The sequence below is a fragment of the Rhinolophus sinicus genome, chromosome 16 (assembly GCF_057876585.1).
Source record: "Rhinolophus sinicus isolate RSI-liver-muscle chromosome 16, RSI-T2T, whole genome shotgun sequence".
Taxonomy (NCBI): Eukaryota; Metazoa; Chordata; class Mammalia; order Chiroptera; family Rhinolophidae; genus Rhinolophus; species Rhinolophus sinicus.
Window position 1 is genome coordinate 58,825,491 of NC_142516.1, and position 22,622 is coordinate 58,848,112.

The 22,622-nt window shown below is 35.9% G+C and overlaps 1 protein-coding gene across 15 annotated transcripts in view; it reads right to left on the minus strand.

Annotated features, from left to right (window-relative positions):
• MPDZ (multiple PDZ domain crumbs cell polarity complex component) overlaps window positions 1-22,622 on the minus strand; it is a 154,516-nt gene that overhangs the window by 128,557 nt on the left and 3,337 nt on the right. For all 15 annotated transcript variants that reach the window (XM_074330403.2, XM_074330401.2, XM_074330394.2 and 12 more), the window contains exon 2: window positions 987-1,058. In XM_074330403.2, coding sequence (XP_074186504.2) covers window positions 987-1,002 — 16 coding nt within the window. In that variant the 5' untranslated portion in view covers window positions 1,003-1,058. The remainder of the gene's footprint in view (window positions 1-986; window positions 1,059-22,622) is intronic.

Sequence of the window (22,622 nt, forward strand, 5' to 3'; positions counted from 1 at the left end):
AAATAATTTTGTATTTCCCCTTTGCTTTCCACTTTCTTACGAGGAAGTTTCGCTATAGGGACTAGTAGTCTTTTTGGTGTGGGATTTCAGTATAAAACTGGTGATGAAGGAAATGGACACCCATGCATTTTCATTCCCAGCACAGTACCAGGAACAAATCACAGTAATGATCCCCATGGTCACAAAAACAGCTCCTCTTCCTGCCACCTACTTTCACCCTACTCCTCCAAACCTGCAGCTGTCAAGACACCGGCTGTACTCATCAAGGTGTCAGAGAGAGGGATCCAGATACCTCCCAATAATAAGTCCCCTGGACTAGGTGAGGAGTGTGGTATCAGATGAGAGACACAGGGACTGGGTGTACCATACCTGATATACCTGAAACAAGTTCTACAAACTAGTTTCTATAAAGAGCACTACGAAAAAAAGATAAACACACGAGCTTGGGAAATCTGACTATGTCAACTTAAATTATCTCATGTAAAAATTAAACTGCCTTAAATGATCACTGAAGGTTGTCAGCCTCAGTTTTTGTTACTGTTATCTTTGCCAACTTAAAACCAAGAGCTCAGCAGTATTTCACCTGCCACAGATAAAGTAAAAGTATGAATGACATAGGGAATGATCTTTTTTTAGTATTATAAAAAAACTTTTGAACTTTCTGGTGATATCCAGAAGCAAACATTAGCCAGAATTGGGTTCATAAATCAGAACTGGGTTGACATTAAGCTTTAGTAAAACCCATTATTGGCAAAAACATCTCATATACTTTTAACTTTTGCTTATAAATGATGTTTTTTATAATATTCAGATGAAATTGTTCAAATATAAAAACACATCACCTGGTATAATGTTAGTAGATAAAAACTTTTTTAAAAACTATGTTACTATAGACAGAATCCTGCTATTTAGAAAATACCACACTGAAAAGATCGCAATGGAAGGTGTTTCAATTCTTACAAAAATAGAAAGGAATAGGGTCTTACCTATAGTTTCTAACATTTTTTTCCGAAGTTCAATGTTCTCTACAATGACAATAAACAGCAACTAAAATGCAACTGGGAAGAAAAGAAAATAGAATGGTTATGTTTTAGCAGAACTTTAAAATTATATTCTAAAATCATACGCTGTAAAAAGCTCTTGATACTACTACAGTTCTTTTGACCATTGAACTTAAGATAGTTTTCCTTATAGGCAAGAAAAAAGTAATCGTTTTAGGACTAATGCAAAATTATCTTATCTTTGCAGATAATTCTTCCATAATAAGGTAAAAGGCATGAAATCTTTTAAATAAGATGGTAGACGTATCCAAAATATTTCCTGAAGAGCTCCTCAACACAGACCCCTATAACCGATAATCTTTGGCCTCACTTTGGATTACAGCTCCTCACTCAGAGTAAGGAGCGTACTTCACGCTGCATGAGAAATTCTGTGGGCAAAAAAAAAGTTCGAATGTAAAAAGTATAAGATGTGATCCTGGCCTTGAATGCACACAGTCTTGATTGTGGAGACAATACACACACACCAGTTAGACATGAATTGTGACAATCAGGCAGTACGTGAACCACTGGAAGATAATACATTAAATCATGGATGAAAAAATAAATACAGGAGTATCACATGGAAAATTTTTCAAAGGTTTTCAAAATACCCTCCTGATTATAATGTTCTCTTCTTTTCCACTCAAAACAAAAACCTTCTCAAGTCCCTCAACTCCCACCAATCTCATCTTTCTCTGACAATACTTATCTAGACTGAAATGTGGAACTGAGATCTCCTCTGACAATGTCCACATCACTAACCCTATCTTTAATCTTTGCTGTCCAACAATGTTGCACAAAGTCTCCATCGTTACATCTAACCTTTGCTTTGCAGAAAACGAAGTCATCAGGAAGTCAGTCAGTAATTCCTTCAACGGAGAAAAGTAATCTACAACCACATCCTTACTTTTCATCTGGAAGATGAGAAGGGATTTCTTTGAGAAGGAACAAGTTACCCCTGTTATCTACTTAGGAGAAAATGCATTTGGAAAAAATGAAAGTATGTGATATATATGAGCAGATGCATAGACCATCAATGTCTGCAATTAGCTCTATGTAATAAGAGAGAATAGAATTTATTGATTTTCCTTACTCCAATTTAGAATATACTATTTAAAACATCAACTCCATTTCAAAGTCAAATAGCTCAACCACTGGCACTTGTTTTGAAAAGTGCCCTGGAGTCACATCAAGAGAACACTGGCTCTAACCTATAACTGAAACCTACACAGCACTGTGGCTTGAGCAAGGGGCCTATCATCTGAACCTCAGTTTCCTAGATAACACATTTACTCATTGGGTATGTTATGATAAATGAGATAAATAAAATATGCCCATTTCCAGCTCATAACTATAAAATACATATTCAGGATTAATGCTGAGACCATGAGCATTCCATTGCATGGTTCTATGGGGGAAAAACACAGGGAAATATTAAAAATAGTCTTGTTTATTCTTATAGACAAGGAAACTGTAACATTTCTTCATAAAATAGCATACAATTAGGTCCCGCTCCCCACAAAAAATTACTCTGACAATTAAAAAATAAAAGTAAAGATACCCCAATATAAGGGAACCAGGTGTATTTAATTAAACTGCCCAGGAGGAAGCACGATAACAATGAAAGAGCATGGAATAGGGAGTCTGCTATCTTGAATTAAAATTTCATCTTGACCACTTACTCGCTATATCGATATGTCCTTGTCAAGTTGCTATCTTTTTTGAACTTGAAAATCTCTAATTACAAATAAATAATATTCATAAAGTTTGGAAAGGATCAAATTATATACATGAATGCTTGGTATGCACACTAAAATTTAGTTCTATCCTCTTTCCTGTCTGAAAAATTAACTCAGGAAGACAGGCAGTATTGCGTGATGTGGAAGGGGAGGTAGACTATGGGTTTAGGGGATGATGACTGAGGAGGAGTCGGCAGGGAAAGTACAGAGGAGGCAGTTCCCAATTGAGAAAAACACTGTCGTACAAGAGTTCACCTATGAATCAGTTATGTGGAAATAGAATTATTTTTGTTTTCCCCCAGAGAAATTCTTATCATAAAAATAAAAAAATAAAAAAAAAGGCTTAATTCAGCTGTAAGTCACTGACATTAGCTCCCAGATGAGAATTCTACTCCTTTGGATTTCAGTGATAAAAAGATTAGTTTCACAGTTTATCTTCTCTGCTCTGATGTCCCAAAAATAAATACGTGGCTTTTTTGAGGTTGCCAGGAGATTTCACCATAGGTAGGTAACCATGACAAAGAAACAAGAAGTTAAAAAAAAAAAAAGGGTTTTTTATGACCTATACCCTCCCAAGGATTCAGTTCTAAGTATAAAGAAACTTATTGGTAATCACAGAATTTTTGAGACGGAGACATGGCGTCTACTCCCATCAAACTGTAGATATGAATTTTCCTTCTCACACTTTAACCACCCAACCATCACTTTTCCCTCCTTACCCACCTCTACACTATATGGAAATAGAAGGGTATGTGGGTGATAACTGTGGGTCATGGAGAATGGGTAAGATTTTTAAAAGATCCAATACATGTCAGAAGAATACCAAGTTCTAAGGGTCTTTCTGGGCAATTCCTGCTGTCAGTGAGGATGATGAATCAGAAGGGCAGTAAACAGAAGAGCTGTGGATACAACAACAAAGCAATGGACACTAATGGCAGGGCAGAAATAGTACTAGTAACAGCAAACACGCAGCACCTATCACATGCTGGACACTGTTCAAAGCATATTATATATACAATTAAGTCCTTTAATCTTCACACAATCCACTGACTTTACAAACAAGGAAACTGAGACACAGAAAGGTTAAGTAACTTGCCCAAATTCATACCACTAGTAAGTGATGGAGCCAGGATTTGAACCCAGGCAGTTTGGCTCCAGTCAATTAACAACTTCACTTCTACAATGTACTGCCTCTTGATAGGAAAGAGTTTTTCACTTCACCATTCTCTTTCCTCTTTCCAAGTTAAAAATTGTGTAGACCTTGCCCTACACAAGGAGAAACTAAAGGAAAAAACAGAGATACAACATGAATGAAGTCGAGGGAAGCAAACTGAATAAAGTCTAAAGCGGACTGGTGTCCACAGTGCACTATAGCCAACAATGCATACCATGCATGAATAAGTCAGAATTAAGTATTTTAGAAATGATAGGTAGCTTTGTCAAAGAAAGATCAGTCATAGTCACCATTTATATAATGTTCTCTTATATGGTTAAACAAATCACTTTTAAAAACCAAGCTTTTAAGAAAATTCCCAAGGAAAAATTGTGTCCTTCTATTAATATTCTAAGTACATTAAAGAATATGGCTGTTATATTTCAAGATACTAAATCCCTCAACACGAGACTAAATATATTCAAATAGTATAGAAAATACTAGTTCCCTTCTAGCCACTGTTCGTGCACTCTGCTTGCAGCCATACCACGATTTGGTTATAACTGAACTTGTCTGTTTCAGTAGTCATGGAATTCCAAATTACAAGATATATCAATAATGATCAATGAACGAACTATTGTGCTGGGCAAGTGCCACTCACACGCATTACATCATGGGAGCAGGGACCTTGACCACAATGTCCTCCACTGCCTGGCCCACCATTCTCTCACTTCCCAGATAAAACAACACAGGAAAGGAAAGGCTGAGGTCTTACTCAAGGCCACACAACTAGTAAGCCAGAGAACTTACATTTGAATCCAACTCTGCCTGATTTCAAAGCCCACACTCATTCTTCTATCACCTACCCCATATTTTCCATACTGTCTCAAAAAAACAAAACCATGTGGTGGAAATATATTGTTAAATGAAAACAAAAAGTGCAGGACAACATATTAAATTACTAGTGTTTGCATAAAAGGGGAGGGAAAGGTTCGTGTAAGTAAAATTAACATGTGCCTATGAAAGCACAGATGATTTCCGCAAGCTTTCCAAAGCCTAATAGTGGGGTGTGGGAGAGATGGACAGACATTAAGAGAAATATAGTTTGCACTGCATTTCTTTTGTGTGTTTTTTCAAACATATTTTGCATCAATAGAAGGTTATCAGATTTAGCAAATAAAAACACAGGACACCTAGTTCAATTTGAGTTTCAGATAAATGAATAATTTTGTAGTATAAATATATCATATACAATTCTTGGGACATACTTATATTAAACACTAAATTGTCGATTATCTAAAATTCAAATTTAACTGGGCATCCATTATTTTATCTGGCAAGTCTACTTATGTATATATTAACTCAGAAAAAAATCAAATTTTAAAAATCATTTTTAATTTAAGGCCTTTATGCTTCCTGCAAAACTTTAATATAGTGACACAGTTGCCAAATCCTTTAGAAATCTCTAAAGATTTTAGCTGTAACTATATGATTCTCCAAAAGTGGATGAGAATACTAGCTTCAGCAGAGGATAAAAATCAAACAGGATATTAGTTTTATTTAGAAACAGGAATTTATTGACTAATCATTTTACTTTTCAACAAGTTGTACTGGTAATTTGTTGGCATAGCTATTATATAGTAGAAAATCAGTGCTTGAAACATAAATCATTTTTCCCAGTGCAGATTATATTTCAACTAACAAGTGAAATTATGTTTTGTGTTAAAAATAACCCAACTAAGAGAAACTGCCCCAAATGCATACAATTTTCTAGTTATCTTAAACAATTCAGACTGTAAAAGGAGTAACGTATTAAAAGAGCTTGCTGCAATGGTTGCGGCTTGTCAAAGTCCTCAGCATCTGTTCTTCCATTTAAACTTAGCATTTGTCTCATTCATAGCTGCTTCAGCACTACCTGAAGTTAGCAGACAAGTGCAAGGCTGTAGTCAGTCATCTGCAGCTAGTTTGTCATCAAGTCATTTGGCCATGACAGCAAAACTTTCACTTCCACTCATAATCCATATTCTAGGGTAATGTTACTGAACTACTGCTCCAAAAGCACAGAAACAACACACTACCCAACAGCACCATGCAGTTATCCAACAGAAAACACTCAGCTTCTTCTTAATCTGTTCTTTTAAACGTCTTCCTCATTTTTATATGCTTGATCAAAAAAGCATGTGTGAACAAAATTTTTAAAGTTTGAATCTTTTTGAATTCCTTCAATAATCACAGAATTTATTAATTTTATTTCCCAAAATCAAAGACAATGAAGTATCAAGTATCAATCAAACCTTTACAACATACTTGAAATACAAATCGATATAGTCTTGTCCTCCCTTTATGAATTGGAAAGATAAATTACCTGTCCAAATTGAAAATGCTGACGGGTCACAGAGTTAGAAAAGAACTCAAATTGTTATTTAATGATTCAACAACACATGAGTCGCCTACATAACTGACATGTTAGGTGTCAGAAAACAGAGAAATGAGAACACAGTCTGGGAACTCATGGGTCAAGCCAATGGAAGTAAAAAACACATAAACACACACTTAAAATACAAGAAGACATGACAGGGTGTGGAAGCCCAAAGTGAAGAGAAAGGAAAAGCTTCCTGGAGGCAGAGACCCCCCTGCAAAGAGTCCTAAAGAGCAGGTGAGAGTTAAGTCAGAAGGAGTGATAAAACTGCTCCCCACACAGAAGCAAGGGCACATCGTACCTTCCGAGCACTACTAGCAGTTTCTTACCTGGATTGGAGCTGAAGGAAAAGAAAAGGCAGAGGCACAGGTAAGGAAGTTAGAGAGGTCAGTACAGGATAAATTACTGAGGGTCCTGTATGCCATTCTTCAAGAGTTTAGACATTTAATTCTGAAGTTTATTGCAACACAGGGAGTAACGTGGTTACTTTGTTTAAAAAAGATCCCTCTGATAATGATGTGGGAGACTTAGCAGCAGCAAGAGAAACAAGAAAAAAAGAAGGCCAGGTAAGAAGCAATTTTTAAAAACAGATTAAAATGAAAAATAAACAAATATGGGAGATAGATTAAAGAATTAATTAAGAGCTATAAACAATAGGACCTGGTAATGTAGACACAATGAAAATGAATCTAGCATGAATCCCAGCTTTCCTGCATGAGTTATTGATTGGATGGCAGCACCAATTGCCGAGATAAAGAATATAAAAAGAATAGCAGGTCAGTGGTATGACTGTTCTAGAAATGAAATCTGTCCTGATCAAGAGTTTAAAAGGCTGAATTATAGTACCTTATAAAGCTGCAATCAACTGAATCATATCCCTCCAAACTTTGTATGTTGAAACTGTAACCCTTGATATGATATGATGCTATGTGGAGATACTTTATGGTCTTATAAAGAAAAGGTCTTATAAGAAAAGACTGTGGGCCTGAGGTGCAAGGTTTATTGTCCTTTCAAAAAGTATACAAATTCTTACCTTAACTGCAGAGTCCTTAAAGCACATATACTTGGGGAGCCAAAAACACATGTACACAAGTAGACACTTTGGTCAATGCTGCCCAAGCAGTAGTTTGCAGTAATCAGAAGTGTATGGACGCTGATGGTAACGACTTTGAGCACCTCTTATAATTACAAAGTCAAACGTAACTTGTATTCATCTTTTGCTATTAGCATATATTGAGCATTACAATTTTAATAGTTTTCCTTTCTTAAAACATATAACACTTTTTGGGTACCTTCTGTTTACTAACTAGTTTTATAAAGACATTTTACCAGATTGACAGTCACTGCCAAAATAGAACAAACATTGTATTTTGCGATGGTTTTGAGTTAAACTCCCTTATTTACTGCTCAGACCAACTATGAAGTCAATTTTATAATTAGTTCCCCCCCCAAAAGAAACAAACAAACAAACAAACAAAAAACACGTAGCTCACAGACAAGCTAGGATTTGGTTATGTAACAAATCAGTGGCGTGTCAGGAATTAAAATCTTGGGCTATTAATACTCAAGTGACTATCTGAAAGGCTGAACTTTCTTTTAAAAAAGATTAGACAAGTCAATTCTGTTTATAGTCCATTGTATCATATTTATTTCCTTCTTCCTCAACCCTCATCCATATATATTTTTTTCAGTGAGCAAAACAAACAACACATACATGTTAGAGAACTATGGATTCCAATATTTTACCTCTGTAGACTCATTTTTAAATATTTTCCGTCCATAATGTTCTTAGCATATCCCTGTAAGACGGGCCTTCAACGGTTAACTCACACCAAACATGGCGGGTGACTCGGAGGAAAGATTTAGCTTCTGAGAATGAAGATATAGCCTCTTGTGCTCCCTCACTCCCTCGTTAAATTCGGAGGAATTTAGGTGTGTTGGGCAGTTTGCCCATTTGTTATCTCAGTGTTAAGGATCAAGATGCAACAGGCCAGCATATTTCAGGAACAGAATCAGGTAGGGGGGCTCCTTCAAGGGCCGCCCTGGAAGGCGAACAACAAGGGATGGTGGGCCTCAGTCTCCAGAGGCAGCTAGCTGGTCACAGAGCACTCACTGCAGCCACTTTATTTTCTTGGGGGAAACCAAAAATGTGCAGAGGGAGCAACTTTGTGCCACAGAATACTCAGGTGTAGTTCCTACATTGGCAACAAATTCTCCAGAGAAATGACTTTGGGCTCCTGCCTCCTGCCCTTTTGCCAGCCCGGAATGAGGCAATTCTGCAGTGGGTGGGCGCAGGCTGCGTCCCTAGTACATAGAAAAAGCAGGGATACTCAAAGCATTCCCCTGGGACCCAAAACATGGCTGGCAGCTGCTCTGCGTGAGGACTTATCAATTGCAGGAGGAAGTGACAGTACCGAAGATACCTGTCATTCCTCACCGCCATCTCAGGGACTTTCATTGAGTCTGTGAGATCTCAGGGATGATACTGGGGCAGAACAATACAAGGCTTTGTCAGTTGGGACTGAATGATTGATTCCTCAGGATACAGTCTTAAAGAACAGTGAATAGGAACAACATTCTAATACAGACAAAACTGTGGAACTGGGAGGTGGGAGTGCAGACTAGAACACTATAACCCTGCAGCTTCAATGTATCTCCCCACCCAACTGCCTCAAATTCATGCTCTTCACCCAAGGTCATCTTCTAAGGCTGTTTCCTATAACTTTTAAAATAACTCTACTTCCACCATTTCCCTATTATTGTTTCAAACTGTTTCTCCCATTCTGGAATCTTTTCTACAAAAATTATGGAGTGCCGTCTATCATATTGCCTACTTAGCTATCACTGAGCTAAAAGTACTACACATAATTAGATATTTTTTTCCTTCCTCATCAATCAGTGCCTCCTAAATTCAGTTTGCGGCTTTCGTAATTTCCCTTTGCTGAATTTGGACAGGAATAAAGTTTACAATCTTACTCAGAAAAGGACAAGCTCGAATTTCTGATAGGAAATCCTCTGGGGAAAGAACAGCATATTGGAGTGACATTTAACATGGCTGTTTTCCCCTCTGGTGCTGGTGTGACTAATGGTCTGCATGCCCTGTAGGTTTAGTTCCAGCTCTTTGTTCAGAGAAGAACCAAATGTGTATTGAGAAGGGCTCAGGAAGGATCACACTGTCTCGCTCTCTCTAAGCCCACACTTCGCAATATTTTTCATGGAGCGATTCAGAAGTCGTAAATTCAGACAGAAGGAAAAACAATAATGCACGTACTAGAAATTATTTAATTTCAAATATCCAAAAGCATAACACAATCTTGTGGGCTTTTACTCTTTCTAAAACATAACTTGCTAATACCATATTTTACAGATGCGGAAGTAGGTCAAAGAGAATACTAATTTTCTCAAGGTCATGTAACTCAGATCTTTTATTAAGCAATCATATCTCTACAGCCATTATTATGTGTGGGTACTGAAAAGTTTACATAATGAAACATCAACAATTATCTGAAAGTTTCAGCCAAAAGTAATCGAATTTGCCTACAAGAGGATTTAGGTGCAAAGAAGAAGTTAGAAATAATAGGCTTACAAGCCTTTCTCAAGCAGACTGGGTGTGTACTCTGAGTAGATTCCCTATGTTAATAAACAATTTAATTTTCCATGCCATTTTGCTGATTACATTTTTTTAAAAAATGCAACTGTATTCCTCGGGTACAAATGTACCACCACATACAAACTTCAAGGGGAAAAAGTTTCCAAATATATATTCACCACTGAATGTCTACAACGTAGGCTTGGTTGTAACCCACAAATTAAAGCAATAATTTGTTATCTGACACTTTTAAAAACTGCTATTCAGTAACAACTAATAAACTGTATTTATGAATTGATTGCTATTGCGTCTGTTATAATAATGACTCTTCCAGAGGAAAAAAAAAGTCTCTGTGAGATTTTTAGGCAATAAACCAGCGGTTTTTTACTGTTTGAAATGAAACCATTTATGAAATAGCTTTCATATATTCTTGCCCTGTCTCCTTGAAAAGAGCATATATGCTTTACTCACATGTATTTCCTTTAATCCTAGCAACAGCTCTGTTAGATACACCCATTTTCAAGTAAGAATATCGAGGCCCAGAAATGAAGCCAACAATTGTGAACTCCAAAATTCAGTTTAGTAAAAAAACTGACACTTAAAGTATTAACTTATCTAACCAGAAAAGACAGATGGAGAGGGAATACGTTTGACGTATGGCAAGACACAGATAAACAAACGGGAGGAAAGGAAGAAGAAATAATGAGGTGAGGAAGCTAAATGGGAGGAGAAAGATGAAGCAGCAGCAAGATGTTTTAGAAAAGGCTCAGAAAATTCCTTAGCATTCATCAGGCTAACAGGAGGTGGAGCAGTGTTAGCTGAGGTTACAGATGCACAGGAAGAACTGACTCATTCCCTGCCAAAGGGAAATCTGATCTGAAAGGAGAATTTCAACTCTTTTTTCACATACCAACTAGCCAAACACAGTAAGAGTCATCATAGGTCTGGGTCAGTTTCCTTGTGACTCAGTTGTCCGAATCCCCATAAGATAAAGTATGTGAAAATGCTTAGAAAATGGAAAATGCTGTAGAAGCATTAGGCATTATTATTAACAACAGTATTAGCATCATAATGGCTAACTATTGTTCCCTAACTTTAAGAAAATCAACAGCAAAAAAATAATATAACTATTCAAAAAACCCACTGCATTATTTCAGCAAGTTTTAACTCAGTAGTTAATATGCGTATTTCCCTAGTCATGGACATAGGCAAACTCAGCATGAAGATACTTGCATAGGATCCTCCCACTCTCATTTAAATATGCACTTTTAATCTAACTTTGTATTCATAATTTTATGTTCTTTTTTTATTTAAGAGGACCGTCCCAAATTGTATAAATTCCAGCCCAAATCTATATCTGCCATAGTCTATTACTGAAACATACGGCAAAGCAGAATAAGGACAGATACCTAAATTCTGAGTTCTCCGGTTAGTAGAAAACAGTAATTACACTGCAACAGGATGTGCTAAATTCTGTGCGAGCACAGAGGAAACCAATGCTGTCACTGTGAGTCAAACAGAATTTGGAGGAGATGTGACATGTGCACCATCCTGAAGGATGCACCAGTTAGGAGAGTGTGAAGAAGAGCCAGGAGAGGCAAAGGCATCCCTTGTTAAAGGAAGGGATATGTCCTGTCAAACTAGACAGGAGCTAAGAAAGCAATGTTTCCATGGCTTCCTTGGGACTCTGCCCTGCAGGCAGGCAGAGTGTGTAGGTACAGAGGGAAGTAGAGGAGGGATTACTAAAATTTACTTTCTGGAAAAACAATTTTGGCCATAAAGCAAATAATCCACTGAAGAGAGAAAAGAACTAATGATAGCACAAACAGATGTTAGCCCAATCAAAACAATCATGTGAGACTAGAGTAAGGCAGTAGCAAGGAAAAAGAAAGGTGATACACTCATTAGAGGGAATCGAAAAGATTCAGCGACTACTAGATGTGTGTTGGGGGCAGACAGAACGAGTAAGGGACAGCAACAGAGGATGACTCTCAATGTTGCTAATCCAGGGAATTAGAGATATTGGGACATTGTTAGTTTAAAGAGTAACAGCAGGAAGAGAAATGTCATCTGTTTTTAAAGGAAGGGGTGGAAATGTATTCTTTTTGGACACATTGAGCTTGAAATGCCTCTAGAAAATAGGAAATATTAGAATTTAAGCTCCATGAAGGTAGGAATTTTTGTTGTCTTTGATGCTGTTGGTTCCTTTTTCTCAGAGGACTATACCCCCAGCACCAGAAATAGTGGCTGGCCCAGAGTAGGCAAAATAAGTATTTGTTGAAAGAGTGACTCAGTTACACCTGTGTATATAAGGAGGAAAGAACTTAGAAATATAAAAGTAGGGACTTACTAGGTGTTGTTGACGGTAAAGCAGATTATCAGGAAGAAGGTACAGATTAACAGAGGATTCAAGAACTGAGGCTAGAACGTTCGGAACATAAACGTTCAAAACTATTATATTATTACATTATGTTTATTATATTATATTAATTTCAGTGGTAGAAAGCAATTAGAAATAAAGATCCTTCACTCTTGGTCACTCTAAATAAGTACCACATTCATAAAGCACCTAGCATAGCCATTCCACTAGGCAAGGAGCTATTTATTTAGCTGATACTCAACAATGCCTTCTATAACATCACTTTCATTCCTACACCAATGTGAAAACAAGTAACTTATAGAAGATAACCTTAACACGTTGCGTACGGCGGGGTTTAAATCCCTCGTGAAGATTCTCGCGATCCATACGCAACGTGTTAATAAGGTCAAATTAAATATAGAAGATAAAAACATCTTAAATAGACTTCAAACAATTATCTGTGTGGTAAATTAAAAATCCTAGTGGAATCAAAAGCATACCAGCAAGTTCCAAGATGAAATAAAGGCTACATATGTGGAGATTACTATATCTAAAAAATATATAATTGACCATAATCCTCTTATTCGCCTTCATACTAAATCAAAACTAATTCACCTTGGATCTTCTATTGATTAATTAAATATGCATGCACTCGAGAAGAAAATAAAATTTGTCTACAATAATAAAAGCAATGTTTTTCATAATCTGTACTAAAGAATTACCAGAGAAAACCCTGTATTCTTCTGACAGCAAAGAGATGTCACTCTCTAAATCAGCTGGGAATCTTGTCAGTCAGTGGTAGTCTACACTGCTGAGAACACACTGAGGCAAGTCAGCAAGAGAGATGACAATTTACATCTTGCTGGCAAGATTCCAAGTACTTCAGATAAGGACAAATTACATAAAGAAAACCAAATTAATATGAACCTATCTGAACATGAACCTTAGCCGTATAAGATAAATAAGAATGGACCAATTTAATTCCCTAATTACTAACTCACAGATAAATGCAATAGGCTACACTATTTAGTTACCGTTTGTAATTCCACAGGACTCACTAGGGCCATCTTGACAACTGGCATTTTCTCTCAAAAACATTCTAAAAGGTCTTATTTTCTTTCAATAAGCATGATTATTTGCTTCTTAATTAACTCATTTACTATTCAACTACATTCATTAACCATCTTTTATTATCACACTCAAAGGACTAAATGTTAATATTAAGATTATAAACCAACTTTTATTTTTATAATAATCCAGAGAGCACATCTGCCTGAAATGGTGTTGTTTTTTTTCTTTTTGCCGCTTAATTTAAATTAAGTGATCAGAAAATAGAGACAAACACATAAATGTTAAAAATGACCTGAAGTCTGAGTGATTCCTGCCAGAATATTGTGTTTTCACAATACAATGATTATCCCCTCTTCAACTCTTGGTATATCTGATGATCGTAGTTGTAACATATACTGAATGGCAATTATTTAGTTAAGTCAGGCATCAAGTTACTCCATTGTTATCCAATTCACAATAGGATTGTCATACAAATCTATCACAAGCAGTGACAGAGAGATCTATCAAACATTAAAGAACTACAAAAAATATGCAGGTGGGTCAGGAGCATTAGGCAAGCGGACTGAAAAACAAAACTTCAGGCTCAATGTTGAAACCAACTATGCTGAGCTTACACTCTTCACAAGACAGGATACGAAAACTTGTGGAAAGTTGCCTCAAGACTCATGTGACTATTTTAGACTTAATCACTTGATATCTTTGAAGATTAGAAAACTTTAAATCTCTTAATTTTACAATTACCAGTAGTTTTATTTTTTTTTAATATGACTTATATATTTTAAAAGTTAAAGTAACATTAAATAAGGATATTTATCCAAAAGGGGCATGAATTTAAGAAGACTGAAAAATACAGCCAGACACAGAAGTCTGATACACACTGTTGAAATAAAAAACAAATACACTACAAAACAATGGACAAAGCACAAGAGATTTCAAAACTATTTTATAAAAATGGATGCTATATCCGTATAATAATCTAGGATTCAGCAATAAATAGTAATAAGTTATAAATACAGGCCACATGGATGAAAATACAGAGTGAAATAAGTCAGACAAAAAGAGAGGACATACTGTATGATTCCGTTATTTAAAGCTTTACAGGACGCAACCTAATCTATGGGGACACAAAGCAAAACCAGTGTTTACTGGGAGATAGGAGGTAGGTAGGTAGGTGAGGCTGGGTAGGATTCCCAAGGGGCATGAGGAAACTTTGGGAGTGATGGATATGTTCACTATCTTAATTGTGGGGATGGTTTCACATGGCCTAAAATTCAGCAAATTGTGCTGTTTCAATATGTGCAGTTTCACACATGTGCATTATAAATTTTACCTCAATAAAATAGTTAAACCCTCTCCTCTCCTTGAGAACAGGATGGAACCTGAATCTCCTGAGTTCAGCACCCAACAGTTGGAGCTGGCTTGGGAGCAACACTCCAGGTCCAGGGGCTGTTTCTTCTGTTTTCCTACCCCAGCCACAAAACAGATCTAAACATTCTTTGCCTGACTCTATCTATATCCATATCTACATCCATAGCTATCCATCCATCCATCCATCCATCCATCCACCCATCCACCCAGATTATATCAGAATAAAAAGGCATTCAGTGCTGTATTTTCCAAATTGGGAATAGCATGACTACTACTCCCAGGAAAACTGTCAATGGGGTAGGAAAGTGAGGGTAGAGGTCAGGTAAAACTCCAACTCCAATGAACCCTACATACAGGTGAGGCCCCTCCAGTAGGAAATAAACGCTTCCCAGAAGCAGACATCACACCTGACTTATTAAAATGAAATACCCTTGGAAGACTGTGGTGGGCCGGGGACACCATAACCCAAAGCTTTAGGAACTTTATGCACTAATACCTTAGACAAACAGGCCTGTTAAGGAGGCCTAACAAAGGACAAGAGAAGCTGAACATACCTTGTATAGATCAGATAGCATATTTTAAATTGTAGACTAATCTTTAATCTTTATGATTCTATCATCACGTTTGTGTGTGTGTGTGTGTGTGTGTGTGTGTGTGTGTTTATGTCAGTGATGTCTTATGAGCACAGAATGACTGATTCTCTTGCCCATTTTCTACAGCCAGTTCCCCGAAGCATGGCATGCCAGGGGCCACCCAACTACATGTGAAATTATTTCAAAATTAACCGTAGGTCTATGTAACATTTAATTTTAAGCAGAGATCAAAACTCAAAAATGTGTTCTCTACTTGTATGCACATGGCAGTTAACCTCCTCAGAGTCAAGAGACATTGGTTCAAACAGACGTTATTAAAGGTACGGAATAATCTCAGGTCATTTTATCCTAAGAAAAAGAGCCATCAGTGAAATCTACTGATCAACACATCTACGTATTCATTTATTATTATATATCAAAATTGTTTAAGCATCCTCATTTCACAAAATGTGTGTTTTCTTTGGGAGTGTGTACCTAGGTGATAGAATTACAGGTAAATTTTTGGCTTCTTTGAGCTTATGTCTTCCTTTTTTTTAAAAAAATGTGCTTTTTAAATCATCAAAAAATTTACTAAAAGTGGAGATAAGAAGCAAGCTGAAGAAAAAGAACTACTGTATACATGCAACTTTCTTTTACATAAACTTAATGGTAATCACTCAAAAAAAAAAAAAAAAAAATCCAGAACCGAGACACATAACATAAAAAAAGAGGAAAGAGAGAGAAAAATCATAGATACCACCAAACTAAAATAACAGGCAAAGACACAATGGATTCACCAAGCTAACAGAAAACAAAAGATATAATGGCTATAGGAAATCCTCATATATCAATAATTACCCTAAATGTAAATGGACTGATTCACCAATAAAAAGGCACAGAGTAGCAGATTAGATCAAAACACAAAACCCAAGAGATGTGCCTCCAAGACACATCTCGGCTCACAAGGACAAATATAGACTCAAAGTGAAAGGGTGAAAAATGACATTCGAAGGAAATGGAATCCAGATAACAGCGGGTGTAGCCATACCGTGTTTCCCCGAAAATAAGATCTAGCCAGACCATCAGCTCTAATGCGTCTTTTGGAGCATAAATTATTTTACTATAAGACTGGGTCTAATATATAATATAACATACTATAATATAATACTGGGTATAATATATAATATAACACCAGGTCTCATCTTAAGTTTTGCTCCAAAAGACACATTAAAGCTAATGGTCCGGCTAGGTCTTCTTTTCAGGGAAACACGGTAGTTATATGTGATGAAACAGACTTCAGGATAAAAAACGGTAACAAGAGGCAAAGATGGACATCTCCTAATAATAAAAGAACAATAACACTTATCAACATACATGTTCCCGATCAGGAAACACCAATATATACAAGGCAAGTACAAACAGAACTAAAGGGAGAAACTAACAAAATTACATTTACAGTAGGGGACCTAAATACACCATTGAAAGCTATGGGTAGATCATCCAAACAGAAAATCAGTTAAGTAAATATTAGCCTTAAGTGACACATTAGCCCAAATGGGCATAATTGACATTTACAGAGCACTTCATCCTGGAACACCAGACTACACATTCTTTTCTAGTGTACATGGCACTCTCAAGGACAGATCATATTGGGACATAAAACTAGCCTCAACAAATTTAAGAAGATTGAAATCATACCAAGCATATTCTCTGACTACAAGGCTTTGAAATTGGAGATCGACTGCAAAAAGAAAGTAGGAAAAACCAGAAATATGTGGAGATTAAACAACATGTTATTGAAGAACAACTGGGTCAAAGACTAAAAGGAGAGACCAAAAGATACATAAAAAAACAAATGAGAATGAAAATACATCCTATCAAAACTATTGGGATGCAGCGAATGCAGTAATAAGAGGGAAATTTATATCATTAAAGGCCAATCTCAAAAAATAAGAAAATTCCCAAAGAAACAGCTAACATTACATCTTAAAGAACTAGAGAAAGAAGAACAAATGAAACCCAAAGTCAGCAGAAGGATGGAAATAATAAAATTAGAGCAGAACTAAATGAAATAGAGAAAAAGACAAAAGAAAAAATTCATGCAAAAAAGAGCTGGTTCTTTGAAAAGATTAATAAAATTGACAAACCCTTGGCTAAACTCACTAAGGTAAAAAGAGAAAAGACACAAATAAACCAAATAAACAAAATCAGAAATGAAAGAGGAGAAGACAGCACAGATACCGCAGAAATGCCAAGGATCATATTAGAACACTGTGAAGGACTATACGCCACCAAATTAAAAAACCTAAAAGAAATGGACAAGTTCTTAGAAACATAAAGCCTTCCTAGGCTGAATCACGAAGAACTGGAAAATCTAAATAGACCAATCAACAGTAAGGATATTGATTTAGTCACTGAAAACCTCCCCAAAAGCAAAAGTCCAGGACCAGATGGCCTCACTAGTGAATTCTACCAAACATTCAAGAGGATTTAATACCTGTCCTGCTCAAACTCTTCCACAAAACTGAAGAAGAGGCAATACTTCCTGACTCATTTTATGAGGCCAACATTACCCTGATACCAAAACCTGGTAAGAATAACACAAAAAAGAAAACTACAGACCAGTATCTCTGATGAATATAGATACCAAATTACTAAACAAAATTCTAGAAAATCAAATGCAACTACATAATAAAAAGATTATACATTGTGATCAGGTGGGCTTCATCCCAAGGGAGCAAGGATGGTTCAACATACGCAAACTGATCAACGTGATACACCACATAAACAAAAGATAAAAATCATATGATTATATCAATAGATGAAGAAAAAGCATTTTACAAGATACATCCATTTATGATTAAAACACTTAATAAAATGGTATAGAAGCACGTCAACGCAATAAAGGCCATATATGCTAATGTCTTACTTACTGGTGAAAAACTGAAATCCTTTCCTCTAAAATCAGGAACAAGACAGGGTTACCCCCCATCACCACTGTTAATTCAACATAGTATTGGAAGTCCTTGCCACAGCAATCAGGCAAGAGAAAGAAATAAAAGGCATACAAATTGGGAATGAAGAAGTTAAATTGTCACTTTTTGCAGAAGACATGATTCTTTATATAGAAAACCCTATAGACTCCACCAAAACACTATTAGAAACAATAAACAAATACAGTAAAGTTTCTGGATACAAAATCAATGTACAAAAATCTACTGCATTCCAATATACTAACAATGAAATTTCAGGGGAAAAAAGATTCCTTTCGCAATTGCAAAAAAAAGAATGAAGTACCTAGGAATAAACTTAATAAAGGATGTGAAGGACCTATACACTAAAAATTATAAGACATTATTAAAAGATATTGAAGAAGACACACAAAGAAATGGAAAGATACTCTATGTTCATGGATTGGAAGAATCAACATAGTTAAAATGGCTGTATTACCCAAAGGAATGTACAGATTTAATGCAATCCCCATCACAATCCCAATAACAGTTTTTCAAGAAACAGAATAAAAAATCATCAAGATTTGTATGGAATCACAAAAGACCCTGAATAGCCAAAGCAATCCTAAGAAAAAAAGAACAAAGCTGGAGGTATCACACTCACCAATTTCAATCTGTACCACAAAGCAACAATAATCAAAACAGCATGGTACTGGCAGAAAAACCAAAGACCAATGGAAGAGAATTGGAAACTCAGAAATAAACCCAAATATATATGGGCAGATAATTTTCTACAAAGGAGCCAAAAACATACAATGGAGAAAATAAAGCCTCTTCAATAAATGGTGCTGGGGAAATTGGAGACCCACATGCAAAAGAATGAAACTAGACTGTTACCTGTCACCATGTACCAAAATTAACTCAAAATGGATCACAGACTTAAACATAAGACCTGAAACAATAAATTTCATATAAGAAAGCACAGGTACTAAACTTATGAACCTTGGGTTTAGAGAAGATTTTGTGAATTTGACCGTAAAGGCAAGGGAAATAAAAGTAAAAATAAATGAATGAGACTATATCAAACTAAAAAGTTTCTGTACAGTGAAAGACACCACCAAGAAAACAAAGAGGCAACCAACTGAATGGGAGAAGATGTTCGTAAACAACGGCTCCGATAAGGGGCTAATATACAGAATATATAAAACTCATACAACTCAACCACACACACAAAAAAAAACAATCCAATTAAAATATGGGCAGAGGACCTGAACAGATACTTTTCCTAAGAAGACATACAAACCACCAACAGATATATGAAAAAATGCTCAACTTCACTAGCTTTAGGGAAATGCAAAACAAAACCAAAATGAGATATCACCTCACACCAGTTAAAATGGCTATCATCGAGACAAATAATTACAAGTGTTGGAGAGGCTGTGGAAAAAAGGAACCCTTATACACTGTTGGTGGGGGTGTAAATTGGTAAAACTGCTATGGAAAACAGTATGGAGGTTCCTCAAAAAATCATGAACAGAATCACCATATGACCCAGCAATCCCTTTCCTGGATATCTACCCACAAAATCTGAAAACATTCTTGGTAAAGATATACGTACCCCGATGTTCACTGCACCATTATTTACACTGACCAATACATGGAAACAAACAATGTCCTTCAGTAGATGATTGGAGAAAGAAGTTGTGGTATATAAACACAATGGAATACTACGCTGCCATAAGCAAAGATGAAATAGTGTCATTTGCAACAACATGGATGGATATTGAGATTATTATGCTAAGCAATATAAGTCAGACAGAAAAGGCAAGAACCATATGACTTCACTCATATGTGGGACGTGAAAGCAACAAAGGAACAAGACGAAAAAACAAACAAAAAACTTATAGACACAAACAACAGTTTAGTGGTTACCAGAAGGTCACAGGGGAAAGAGGGTGGTAGATCAGGAAAAAGGGGGGTCCAATATATGTTGATGGAAGAACTGACTCTGTGTGGAGAACACACAATACAATAGAAATGATGTATTATAGAAATGTACACTTGAAACCTACATAATTTTACCAACCAATGTCACCCCAATAAATGTAATAATAATAAGTAAAAAAAGTTACATAAAGAAATATTACCTTACACATTTTACTATAATTATAGTTTTAAAATGCAAGCAATAAAGTAAATGGTAAAGTATCTCAAAACGTACTCAACCTATCAGCACAGCCTAAATAGGCTTTTCACTAAGAAATTTTTCCTTTTTTTTTTCTTTTGTATCTGATGTTTCTGTTTTTTCCTTTCTTACAAGAGTTTCCTTTTTCACTTTCCCCTCATGCATTTATTTATAGCACCTTAGATCTGAGGTACAGTAGTTTACAAGACAGTAACAATGAATGTTGTTTTCGTAGATATAAATAAAAAGAAAAGGAAGACAAAGATGCGAATTCTTTAGACCACACATATTTATCCGCCACAAGCAATAAGAAAAAAAGCAAGAATTTAAGTCTCTTTTTACTTTTTAACTCAGCTAGCCAAATTTGGAAGAACTGCTTTAAAAATTGTCTAAATTATTGCTTTAACATTATAAACAAATATAGTTTCAAAAAAAGTTTTCATTATTTTATGATATATGTTTTTAACCTTATATTTTTCAAAAAAAGGGGAACATATCTGGGGGGGAAATATTATGCCAAATACTTGCCCACAAAATCTGCATAGGATATGTATGCATACAGTTTTTAGATAAATGTAAAGAATAAAAAATGCTGTTTTAATCAGACTCCAAAACCATCATGAGATGTTTATAACACTAACATTTCATCACTGCTGAATTTAACATTTTGCTCATTTTTAAGAGGTAGAAGAAATATTTTGAGAAAATTAATGCTTTTATGAAACCCTTCAAAAGAAAACTAATGCTCCATCCACAAAATGGAAAGGCCAATTTCCCAGTGAATACCAGGGGAAAGAAAACAAGTGGCCTCAGGCCAAAGATAAAAAAAACTTTTCCTCAAATAGCAGTTTCCCTTTATTCACAAACATCAAATTACCATAAGAATGCTCAGTTAAACCACCACTACAGCCTCCTACAGGACCGCCCTCCCATACCCTGAGCTGTTTCATTCTTCAAGGTCTCACCAGTTTATAGCCTACAGTCTGTACAACCTGTGTAACAACCTTGTTATGGGCTGACTCATGCCACTCCCTCCCGTCCCCCAAAATTCATACGTTGATGTCCTAACCCCCAGTTCCTCAGAATATGACCATATTGGAGATAGGGTCTTTAAAGAGGTAGTCAAGGTCAAATGAGGTCATTGGGGTTATCCTAAACCCAGCATGACTGGTGTGCTCATAAAAGGAGGCCAGGACACAGACATACACGAAGGGAAGGCCCTGTGAAGACACCAGTAGAAGATGGCCATCTACAAGTTGTCAGCAAGTACCCTTCTGATATCCAATTTCTTGGAATTCTGTAATTTTTACTACAAGTAAAACCTTTTTATATTTTTCTCTGTGTGTCTATTTTTCCAGCTAAGACAGTAAGCTCCTGGAACAGTATACTTTTGAGTTTTCCCTAGTTCCTAACATAATACAACATACCTCCTAGTCCACCTATTACTATCTACTAAATGAATAACTATGTCAGATCTTGTCAGGAAATATCTCATAGGAAGGCAATGAATTACTTCAAATCAGTTTCCTTTATCTAGAAGTTCTCCATCTCATTATTTGCCTACATGGATCCCCACTACTATTATTTAAACGTAGTAGATCAACTTTACCACACTAAACATCATTTCCCAACTGTATTTATATTGATGTTGTCCTATGCATGACATTAATTGATGAGAAAAATAATACTTTTCTTGCTATAAGTACGGGGTTAATAATGTATGTAACAATGTAACTATATCAAATGAATTCCTACTTTAGGCAAATGTGTGTTTAAAAGAAAGTATGATTGGGAAACATAATGATAATACATGACTATATATATGTATGTATAATCTCATATCATATATATATAATCTCATCATATATATACACATATATATATAAAATCTCATATAATCTCATATATCATTCAGATGCACTATTAAGCAGTCTTGGATTCTGGGAAGTTGTCTACTTTCTTTACTTTGAAGTACAGAATCTTTCACTGGCAGATGTGTTGTTTGCTCTAGCACATATTGGGACATTTCCAGTCCAATACATCAACTTTGCCTCAACATACTTTATAATATTCACTTTGTACATATTATAAATATACAAAAGGGAGCCAACCTGCAAATCAAGCTAAGATAGTCAAGTCTATGATGTCAGACTTGGGTGTACTCAGGAGAAAATAA